This window comes from Dromaius novaehollandiae, chromosome 8 (assembly GCF_036370855.1).
Source record: "Dromaius novaehollandiae isolate bDroNov1 chromosome 8, bDroNov1.hap1, whole genome shotgun sequence".
NCBI lineage: Eukaryota > Metazoa > Chordata > Aves > Casuariiformes > Dromaiidae > Dromaius > Dromaius novaehollandiae.
In genome coordinates, this window is record NC_088105.1 from 28737902 (window position 1) to 28750144 (window position 12243).

The 12243-nt window shown below is 35.1% G+C and overlaps 1 protein-coding gene across 1 annotated transcript in view; it reads left to right on the plus strand.

The window, feature by feature from the left end:
- The window catches only part of PIGK (phosphatidylinositol glycan anchor biosynthesis class K), a 73086-nt gene that overhangs the window by 8283 nt on the left and 52560 nt on the right, over positions 1-12243 (plus strand). Inside the window, exons 5-9 of the mRNA XM_026096731.2 lie at positions 424-535; positions 833-929; positions 1284-1401; positions 2547-2657; positions 9373-9545. Coding sequence (XP_025952516.1) covers positions 424-535; positions 833-929; positions 1284-1401; positions 2547-2657; positions 9373-9545 — 611 coding nt within the window. The remainder of the gene's footprint in view (positions 1-423; positions 536-832; positions 930-1283; positions 1402-2546; positions 2658-9372; positions 9546-12243) is intronic.

The following is a 12243-nucleotide window of genomic DNA, read 5'->3' on the forward strand; positions in this document are numbered from 1 at the left end:
CTGAAAGTGATTTTGTTTTTTCTTTCTTGAGTTGCAGAGAGAATCTAAAGTTTATTTTTCCATGGTAATGCACACTAACGTTGGAGCGTTTTGTGAGTACAGGAGGAGCTTTGGTAGAACAAAGCTATATGCTTTGGCAGGTTTTCAGATCAATGAAGATGTATTTGGATATTATAATGGTAGCAGACTTATTTGATATAATAAAGTAACAGACTGATGTTAGTGGGATAAAATAAAAGGTACTGCATGATTATGAACCTTACTGGAGTAAAACCTTCAACAGAAAATTTCCATTGATGCGGTTCTGCTATCCAGCATTGCATCTTGTTAGATAAACTGTGTTTTGTTTTTCAATTCTATATTTTATGGAACCCAGCCTAGAGTAGTTGATCAATATTTTTAACCTTATGCTTCTATTTATAGGTTACTGTGGAAAATTTCTTGCGTGTATTAACAGGAAGAATCCCGCCAAGTACACCTCGATCTAAACGTCTTCTTTCTGATGACAGAAGCAATATTCTAATATATATGACAGGTAATTACAGGTTTGTGTATATAATTTATTGACTTTTATTGTTCAGTAGGATGGGGCTGTTTGAAAGCATGAAATCCCATCAGGAGTCCAAAAAAACAAAAAAACCCGATAGAGTGAATGCTTTCTGTTGTTTTGTTTGTTTTAGCATGTCATATAGTAATCAAGAAAAAACTCTAAGACAGTACTTAGCAAAGAGAGGTTTCCAGTCTAAACGATGCACGCATACTGTTCTTACTGTTGTAATATTTTCTTTTGTTGGGGTCCCTTTGGGGACCCCCCCCCCACCCCCCCTTTCAGGGCATGGTGGAAATGGTTTCCTAAAATTTCAAGATTCTGAAGAAATCACAAATGTAGAACTTGCTGATGCCTTTGAACAAATGTGGCAGAAAAGAAGGTAAGAAAAATGTATTATTTAGAGGTTGAATAGTATATTTCATGAGCCCATGTGAAGTCTAGCTGGTAGGTCACTGTTGCTTACTTTTCAACAGTGATACTATCTGTTGTCCGTAAAGTTGCCTGACAGTTTACATGCAAAAAGAACTTTGGTTTATACTTTTGGCTTCCTGCAGTTAGAGCTGCTCAAATGAGTATCTTTGGCTAGTCTCATATTTAGCAGTCAATCAGTGTGGATTCTACTGTTCCTTAGATTCCTAGCAGTTATCCTGGTAACTAAGAAGCAAAGTATATATATAATGTGTTGTTTCAATCTAAAGAAAGGCAGGTAAGAAGGCTGTTTTATTTCTTTCAGGTACAATGAATTGTTGTTTATTATCGATACTTGTCAAGGAGCATCCATGTATGAACGATTTTATTCACCTAATATAATGGCCTTGGCTAGCAGTCAAGTAGGAGAAGATTCTTTATCAGTAAGTAAATTGTTGTGATCCTGAAGGTGATTTTCAGAATCCCTGTGTGAGCTAAACGCACAGGTCCTATTGACTTTTAAATAAAAATTTCCTTTCTAATTGCTGAACGTAATATATTTAGTTTCCAGAATATGGTTTCTACAAAACTCATAAGTGCATTTTTCCTGCCGCTTTGCTGGGCTGTCCCAGGGAACCAGGCTAGTTATTTTTCAGCAACTTAAAAATAAATAATACCAAAGATATTTCTCAATAATTTTATAAATGTAAAACAACAGAAAACAAAGCGTAATTCAATGCATAAGGTCTATTATACTTACAAGGAAGATGACTCATCTCTCTTTTCCTCTGCACGTCACTGTAGTATACCTCTCTGACACTGGTCCCTTATTCGAGTAAGTCTTTGTGAGATTATCGTGCTCACTTTCAGTTCACTTATATAAATTTTTGAAGGACTCGAAATTACAAAAGCTTTGAGGACCCGCAACTCCCATGATCTGTTGGGTGGAAAGTACAAAGGAAGGAACAAATCATTTTCTGTTCACTGCTGATGGTTAAAGTTGGAGTTCTGTGCTTGCTGGCCAATTTCTGCATTGCCTAGGATAAGTAGAAGTTTTGTGGGAACACTGATGGTATAGGTGTGAGGAGTATTCAGCCGAGGGCTTCTTACACTTGATAAAAGAATATATACCTATTGCCTTTTACCTGCTGTAATTGTATCCCAGCCGGATTATAGGAGTGATGAGGGAAAGGTCCTATCCAGACAAAGAACAGCTGGTCAGGATTACCTGAAACCCTGCAGTGTTAGAAGATAAGTTCTCTCTGCCAACTCTGCTTTTCCAAGCTCTGGGAAGTGAGGGGCAGCATGCAATTCTGTACTGGATCATTAAAAAGAAAGAATTCCTAGCTTCTTGTCAAACATGGAGATTGGCAGGATATAATCTAGAAAGTTAAAGATAATTTGTATTATACAGCTCAGTGGTAATGTTTATTCAAGGCTAATCATTTTCTTTGCATAATTTGCCTAAGTCCAAAAAAATCATTGTGCCTAACTTCTTCCGTATGATGTTATTTTGTTCTTTTCCCTTCTCTTAAATATTGAGTTCTCCCTGGCAAATGCCCAATAACTACTATGTGTTGTTTTTAAGCATCAGCCTGATCTTGGGATTGGAGTTCATCTTATGGACAGATACACATTCTATGTTCTAGAGTTCTTGGAAGAAATTCATCCAGCCAGTCAGACAAATATGAATGATCTAGTAAGTAGTATACTTAACATTCACGAGTACACTAATGACTTTAACATTCTCAAAGCAAATTTATTTTGTCCATAGGGTTCTCCGAAAGCTTTTTGTTCTCCTGCTTTTTCTCTCAGAAACAGCTTTGGGGGGAGGAGAGGATTGCTGTTATTAAGTGCAATTGCAGTGTAACATTTTGGAGATTTTCTTCAGGGCGAAACTGGCTGTTGGCTACAGAAAAAATAACCAACACGAACCAGATTTTGTTTATATTAATTGAAAAATATTGTTTGCATGTGAAAAATAGCAACAATTTTATATAAAATTCTATTTTATATATATATCATTTATATAAAATCAGCTTAATGGATAACAGACATTTTGCAAATGTGGAAAGGCAGCCATTGATACTATTTTGCAAAGGTGGTTTATACAGTTAGAATTCTAACCATGTACTCGCAAATCCCTGCAGAGACTAATTGATTTCTCTGTGTATCTGTGTAGATTCCAGAGAGAGACATGTCCAAATCCAACTGTATGTTTGGAGTTTATTAATCTTGGGTAAATACTAGTTGTAGCTTTCAAGATCTGATGCAGAACCCCCACCCCCCAATAACCTATTACAAAATTTATGAAAATGTCTTTATAACAGTTAGATATATACACTGGTGAGATGATGTAAATAAAAAGTAACCATATTTTATGTATTATATTAACCTTTTGTGCCTGGTCAGATATTAATTTCCTTGTAGTGATATGTTGGTAATACATTGTAGTAATATGTGCTTTCGTCCCTAGTAGCTCTGTAAATTCTGACATGCTGTATAAATGATTTAAGAGCAACCATTGACTGATAACATTGTCTTTGATTCATTTCAATAAAAGGAGCAGCTGCTCAAAAGTTTTGTCACTCTCTGTCTACAAAGGCTGGTGTTAGCCTGGCTGCTAGATGTGTAGTAGAATTCACTCTAAACAGCCCACACTTGACAGATTTTATGTTGATAGAGAACTGATTCAGTGACTAAGATTCAAAATTCTTTTACTACCAAGGAAATGAAATTTTGTCATGTAGTTTAATACCATCTGATCATGGAATACAGACCACTTTAAAATACATCTTTTTAAAGAAGAATATGCAAATACTTGTTTGAATGCATTGGCCAGAAATCCCTTCTGAAAATGAATTGCCAGATAACAGTCAAATAACTTGCCAGAAAATGAATCGAGTGATAACAGCATCAAAAATGAACATTTCCTAGTATGTAAGAAACTACCTGGGGATTAGTAGAACTGGTCTAGCCAGTTAGATATTAATTCAGATATTGTGGATGGTGTAGCAAATTTGTAAACCTGCCAAGTAGTCTTCATTTTGGGCTCTTCAGAGAAGATATCTCGCATTCTTCCTTGTGTTAATGTGTTTCCTTATGTGCTGAGTACTCAGAAAGAGCTGAGGTAACTTATCTCCTACTGGCAAGTTATTTATGTTGTGTAAGTCATCTTATGGTATCTCATTGCTCTGCTTATTGTTGCTGTGGGAGGAGAAGAGAATGGACCCAAATATATCATGATTTGTGATGGTAATGTACTGACTCATAACATGTATGTATTTCGGCAAATGTGACTTCCTGTCTTTTAAGTCAGTTTTTCTCCAGGCTTTCATCTTAGAGTTCCGAAACGATACGTGGTTAGTCCACAGTAAGGTTATCAGCTCATTTATTTGGAAGAAGTTACAGGGGATAGTTTGGCAGTGGAATGCACAGTTAGTGTTACGCTGGTTTAAGAGCAAAGAGATGCTGCTTATCCAAGTCTGGTTTTTAAATTTAATGCTTTCCAAACTCAGATTAGCATATTAAATGGATCACTAACTAGCTCACTCACAGAGCTTTAGAATTGGTAGCTACTAGTGAGCAGTACAATTTTCTGATATGCAGAAATGCATATCTGCATTGCAATGCAATTCTGAAATGCAGTGTTTCTACTGCATCACCTGTTTAATTTTCTCTAATCACTCTTAAAACACCTTCTCTTCAGACCCACCTAAATTTTGGATGTTGGATTCTTGCAGAGAATGAGACATCTTTCCTCATGATCCATTCCACCTACTCCCCACCTGCTCCATTTGTGTTGCTAAGGGAATAGCATAAAGCTGTGCAAATGACTGACTTTGGATTTGACTGCAATTCCAAAAAAAGAAAGACTAAATTGAAATGTCACACTTTTAAAATAAGATTCAAATAAATTTCTGTGTGAGATATTGTTTGGCATTAAATAGCTAAAAATTTTGTTATGAAAAGTCAAGATAAAGTCTCTGTTTTGAAGAATTGTGTAGCTTTATCTCGATAATATCTTATTCAGGTAGTTTGGAAAAATACACACAAGAACAGATGTCTTTCATTTAGCCAGCATTTACCTTTTCTTTTTTTTTTTTTTTTTGTCAAAAGACCTCTGCTATAAAAGTGTTACTGTGCTGCAGTGTAATTGCTTTGCAGTCTTCTCTCACACTGGTACTGTATATTTGGATCTGTAATGTTGAAGTCCTCTTCTTCTTAGTGCCACTGCAAATTCTTGATCATAATTTGGCTCAAAATCATCTTGTGTAGTAAATCATTGTGGTGCAGGTTGGAAGTAGTCAGGTATAGTCTCTGTTTCATAGTTTCAGCGCTAATGCTGTTGTTCTGGGACGTGTACATGTCTCAGGAGACCTTCAAATTACTCCTGGCTTGAGCCTGTATATCCTCCTATCCCAAAGCAGCGCTGAGTAAAAATTGTTCAAAACTCAGGACGGTCTTGTCAGTTATTCTGAGTCAAAGCTTTGCTGATGGTACTGTGCTAATGTATCTCTGCTGCTTTTGCTCTGTAGCTATTCAGTGATCCTTTTGCATGATACAGGTGAGCTGTCATAATACTTTTTTCCTCTTATTTTATAAGACCGTTATTTTTCTTATACCTATCACCTATCAAATTCATGGGTTTTTTTTAGGTGGGAACAGATTTTCACCCTCTTTCTAGTCATACTCAATATTAAGTAGTGTTAAAAGAATTAGATTTGTCCTTTATTTAATGTTTAACAAGTTTAATATATTGATATGTATTTTAAGCAATGGTGCTTACCAAGAGAGATTAAAAAGAAAATGCAGATGTTTTGTGTAAAGTAAATGCTCAGTATCTGGTCTCAGTTCTTCTTTTCCAGATAGCAAACATTGTACTTATGTAGGGAGAGTGATTATCTTCTAAATGTTTATTTGTAGTCCTGAAGAACTCAACTAGGCATATAAATTTAGCGTTTAGTGTTTTGGGGTTTTGACTGCTTTGAAGTACAGAAGCACTTTGTGTCACATTGGTATAATGCAGGAATCCCACTCTCGCATAGGTTTTTAAGGAGTAGTCAATTACATATAGAAAATTTACAGTAGGTGACAGCTATTGCATATAATTAAGAACTTTTAAGCTTAAATCTCCAACTCAGAATAGCATGGAATGTTACAGTTCTTCTTCAAAATGATAGTTCTGTTTTATTTTAGTAAATTTTATTAACAAAACTAATTATAGTCTAGATGGAAGAGTAGGCATCTGTCTCTGTATCTTGCAGTCTAAAAGAAGTCTGCTTTTGAAATAAATCACAGTAGTTTATACTTCTCTTTATTCAGGTAGGGCGATAATTCCTGTCCTATGTAATGTCCCTTTACTATTTGCTATGCTACTGAAGCTTAACACTTAGAAAAAGGTAGTTTTCCTGTGTTAGGATGTGCAGACAGTGTTGTTCCAAGGGACTGTTAATTTCTATTGCCTTGAAAAACATGCTGAATGAAGGAAGATAGTATCAATAAAAGCTATTAGCTGGGTGTTCAGACTTGAGAGGCAATGGAGAAGTTCTACAGCTTCATAAATATCCAAAGGGGCTTTCTGTTTCATATTTTATGCGTTTTAATATGTGCATAATGAAAACATTGGCACCTCTTACCCCACGGAAGCAGCAGTCTATATGACTTTGTAGCTTTTTGGTTTTCTTTTCTTATTTTTTTTCATTCATAATTTTGCTGTATTTATTTTATATATGTATTTGCTTCATCTTTTTAATGTTGGGAGTGAGTTTTTGCCTTTCTGAACTGACTTCCTTTTTGATAGGTTTTGAAATGAGAGCAGAATAATTTCAGCTCAATAAACAATATATAAAAACGCCTGAAAATACCCACTGGGAAAGAGCAAATCATAAACATGTTAGGTTTGGTCTGGAATTTGCAAGAATTTAAAGAGTTTGAGTGCTTTACTCAGAGATTATAGAATTACAGAGTATTGATTTCACTGACTTCATGGATTTTTTTTTTCCTCTCTCCTGCTTTCTCTGCTCCTGTAGTGCTGGGTAATTTCATAGGTTCCTCAGATTCCTTTTTGTACTACAGGACAATTTATTCAGAGATGCAAAAGACAGATGGAAGAATCGTAAACAGTTTCAGGTACTGGAGCCATTGGTGAGACTGGTGCTGCCCCCTCTGAAGAATCAGGATAGGATGACAGTGCAGGAGGGTGACATGTTCCAAAGGAAACAGGATTAAATGGCTGAGAAATCTAAGCTTCCTAGAATCTGTTTTGTCTAAAAGGGAACATTAGATCATCCGATTTGATGCTCTAGTCATAGGCTGTTGTAGTTCCGTTTACTGATGTCTGTCTTTGCTAAGGCACGTGTTCCAGAAAAGTATTCAATCATAGTGGAAACAGAAGTTTTCCACTGAAAGTTTGTTTTAGTGGTTGATCAGCTTTACAGTTAAACCTCTGCATGTCGTTTTTCATTTGACAGTGGCTGAGTTTTTATTCCAGTTTTTGTTAGGATTGACATGGCTATGTTAAATTCATCTTTGTTACTCTTTTTTTTTCCTTCTTGTGAAAGTGATTCTACATTGGAATCAATTCTTCTTTTATTTTTTATAAAACAAATTCTGCACCTAATATTTCTCGCTATTTTCTTTTTTTCCTCCCAGCTCCATAATTATTTTTGTATCCATGCACCACTGAGCTACTGTGCAGTGTCTGTTTGAAAATGCAGGCACTAGAATTGGACATGGTATGGTTAAATCTGTGTCTAGAGGTAAATTACCAACTTTCCTTCCTTTATACGCCAGTGAGTACGTTAACCCATTTTGCCAAGCCTCATTGAATCAATTTATAAATTTCAAAATATACTCTATTTCTAGCTGATGGTATTGTTTAAGGATATTGAAAGAAAATGAAATTAGCTTGAAGTGATATAATTGGGAGACTTCAACTTGAAAGATCTTGAAATGTATTTTTTTTTTCTTTCATGATTACTGTTTTCCCTTTTTTGTCGTGGGGAGAATAGCAAGTCAGTTATCTTTATCTATAATGTGTTTGTAAAAGGAATAACATGGTTGCACCTCTAACATTTCCAACCTGCTACTCCAGCTAGGTTTTACTAGTTTATGCAGCCTACAAGGAGAAAATTATTTTTAAGGAATAAAAACTGAATTTCGTAATGCATGGGGATGAATGTTGTGACTGTGGATCGAAATGAAATGTAATTTTGGAAGGAATGTATATTCTTTAGTTGAACAAACTAGTGACATAATTATACCCATAATTGAGCTAACTTGTATGTTTAATGTTTATTTTAATATTTTCTCTGCACTAGCACAAGTTGATTACTGCTTGTAAAAGATGTTGTTGTTTTTAGTATTTTATTCATACCTATTTGATGGTGTGCTGGAAAGAGGTAGACTGAAGCAGGCATGTGCTGAATTTCACTCTGGTTTTGGGAACAGCAATGTTATGCATTGTTTTTTGGTCAATATGTGTGATAAAATCTCAATCGAGTCCAGTGGAGGTGAACTTTAGCTTTTGAAGAACAGTGATTAAATCCCTTCTTTGTGTATGCTTACCTAAATCATTTGCACAGATCTCATTCCCTCTTAAAATGCATTTGTTGATGGCAAGAGGGGAGTTTTAAGTCATTTCTTTAGGAATGAAATGGAAATATTTGTCTTGAACAGTAAGAAAAGTTCAGTGGACTATCAGATGAAAAGAACATTGGCCTTGTATGCCTTTGGTAGCTAACATAAAGTAGAATTGGTAAGCAGCTTTTATTCTGCTGTCTTTGAAGCTGTTTTCAACAGGGTCACCTTCGATCAAGAAATCTTTGACTTGAGATTTGAGGTTCTGTTGGGGGCTGATAGGTGAAAGCTGTGGTGGAAAATCGTACTTTGTTAAATCATTCATAGTAATCATATACTGTTGTGCTGATGTTAATGACACAGGAATATAAAAACATTACAAATCTTCCAGTGTTTTGTCACCTTTCTAGCCGGACTTAATTGCCTAGCTGCATAGCTGCAGCATTGATCTATACATCAAATAGAGGGATTAAAATTAAGTCTTAGTTTATATAGTTTACTTCAGAGACTTAAATTTTTTTGTTTGCTCCCTTAATTGGAGCTGAGTAAAAGAAAATGTGTTGCCTTTCAGTGAAAATGTGAAACCAAGAGGCTTTTTTTAATGTGCAGTGACAAATGTCTTTGTATGGAAAAGGTTTTCTGAAATACAAGAGTGCATGTGCTTTTAATATTTTTGTTGAATCACTTTTTCCAGCTGTGGAACTTGTACTGAAATTAATGCAAGTTATGTGTGGCATTTATCGATCTTTTTATAATGATTTTGTTTTGGAAGCTACCTACAGAGACTCCTGATTGATGAGAGGCAAGATATGATTGTCCATTTTGTTTTCCAGTTTCAGGTGTGTCCAAAAAGTTTGTGTGTTTCTACACCTGGCCATCGAACTGATCTCTTTCAGCGAGACCCTCAAAATGTTCTGATAACAGACTTCTTTGGCAGTGTAAGAAAGGTGGAAATTACGGCAGAGACAATTTCTTTGGACCCTAATTTATCTGCCTTTGAAAGCAAGTAAGTAGTCATTATTTAGACTTGATTTGTGTAGGTCTGTGCAGCAGAAACAGATAAGACTCAACTGTCAAGGAAAGCAGAACTCTTTTCCAGTCCGTTTGCTACAGCCATGTTCAAAGAATCAGGGAGCCAGTATAGCCCTGCAGGCTTGGAGAGCTATTTCATACAGACCTGAGGCAAAAGCTACTCGGAGAATGAGAATTCTTTCCTACCCTTTATGGGCAACCATATTAAAAGACTGCTGTTACCCTGGTTAGCATAAACATGAGATTCAGCCATGAGAGATTTTAAAACAAATTATTTTTATTGCATTTGATACCTATCTACTTAAATCTGTTCTAACTGTCTATGTAAACAACTACTGGATTGTCCTGTTTTAGTGTGGAAGCCTAAAAAGTGGTGTGTTTGGCTCAAGTGACTTTGTCAATATGTATTTTCATAAAACTGTTGGAAGTGGAGTTTAAAAGTAGGAAATTTTTGTCTTGGCAGCAACAATTATATTCTTTTCCTCTTCTGTGAGGAAATTTTATTTTTAAGCACAGTTTTACATACAAAACCTAAAGGATTGCTTTTTGCATTTTTCTAGTACTTTCTAATTTGAAAATAATTTTTTAAAATTAACCACAGAGCAGTTTTCATCAGAAGAGTTTCTTGGGACTACAGTTGAAATTTTGAAGCTCTAGAGTGTGTTCTGTTTATATGTACTCTGTAGATACTGATATTAATATGGTACTAGGTTGAATCTGATAATGTTGTATTCTGTGCCTGGCAAAATGAAATTCTTTGTTTAAATTGATACTTTGTGAAAAATACGAAGGTCATGTAGTTATCAGCCAGTTTCATATAATAGATTCTAACTGACGCTACAACTCATAAAGCTGGGATTTTTCAGCTTTCTATTTAAAACTTTCTATTAAACTTTCTGTTTAAAAATTCTCACCCCTTTATTCTATCTAGGAAATAAATACTACTAAAGACCAAGGTATGGATGTCAACAAAAAAAACCAGTCAAACATATTCTTTCTTCCTTGTTAGTTCTTGTATAACATGCAGAAACATTTTGTTACTGTAAATCCCTACTCCTTCAGATAAGCTCTGAGTTTAAACCATCAGTTAGTTGATTTTCATAATGTGCAGCATCTAGAGTTTCTTAATAGATGCTTTGTTTCTGCTCTGCAAATCCTGTGCCTTTTGGCCTAAACTGTCATGAGGATTTCTGTTGCTGAGATGCAATTCTTGTCTGAATAAAATTGCTAATACAAGTTAATTGATAGAAATTTTAACAGCTTCCATTACTTCATGAAGAAAGAGTTAAAAGCTCCTTTTATTTTTGGTATTCTGTTGCCACCTATTGGGAACATATAAAGGAAGATGTGCTTGCACTGTAGAGTTTATTTAGCATTTTTCTTGTATTTCTGTTGCATCTTTTACATTTTATGAAACTGTCCTCTAAAGGAAAAAAAAGAATTGAAATAGACTCCTATAACCAGAGATATAAATATTTTTTTAACCCATAAATGTACGTTAATTATTGTCTGCCTTGTAGAGTATCACTCCAGTCAAAGCACAAGTTAGTGGATGACAGTTATAGGAATTTTCAAGAAAGATAATAGTACCTCTGGTGCTTATAATTTAAACTATTCACACTTTCGATTCTAAGTTGAATGAAATTGTTTTTCTTGCTGTATTTTCATCTGTATCGTGTATATAAGTACCAACCATATACATCTTAAGCTTATTCTGTGACTCCTTAGTTTAGAACCGCACTTAGCGAGACTAAATTTGTTTCCTCTCTGAAGAATAAAGAATGTTTTGGGCAAATAGTAGACATTTTGCTAATCAAAAACTGTGATGAAAACCTACCTGTGTGTATTTCTAGTTTGTGGACAATTAAGGCGAGAAACGGGTTTGACCTTCTTTACTGTTCTGGAACAGGATGTGACTGATTGCAGTCTTCAACATTTAATTTTGAGCTATTTTTGTGCCAATTTATGAGCTTTTTCATTACCGACATGCTCCTGACTTGGGCACATAGAAGCAATGTTGCAAAATAGGTACTCCTGCATAAATGGGAAATGTTATCTTTGTGACGCTTTCTGATGTGTAATGAAGGCCGTATTACATGAGCATAATTCCAGTTAACTGGAATTTGTGAAACTGGAAGGAATGAGAACATGCTGATTTAGTAGCTGAGAAGTTCCCCTTCCTGGGAGAATTTTTTAGAATGTAGGCCTTGGAGGTGAAGCACACATACGAGTCGTTTGTATCATCTGTAACATATAAGTTGTTTTAAATGGTCTCCTGTAAAATAATAACAGTTATTCATTGCACTATTATTCAGATACACTTATCCAAAAATGACTTCTGTTCTTGGTTTCTTGTAACCACTTTAGGAGATTTTAAAAAGAGAATATTTTTAATGGAGAAGAAAGATGGACTTCGTAGAGAAGTGCTGGAAGACTGTAGTACATCTTTATAGATAGTCATGTGGAGTGCTTATAACAAATTCCTCAAACAGAGGTCCCTAGGTCTGTACCTCTTGGTGTGGCAGAGATCTGTTTTACGACAACAAAGTTAAGAATTATAGCTTTAAACAGAAAAAAGTTAGATATATTTCATATAATATTATCCTACTTTGAAAGCTTGATGAACGATTTCCTTCTTCCTTTCCAGAACGTGGTATGCAGAGTTACTGTAT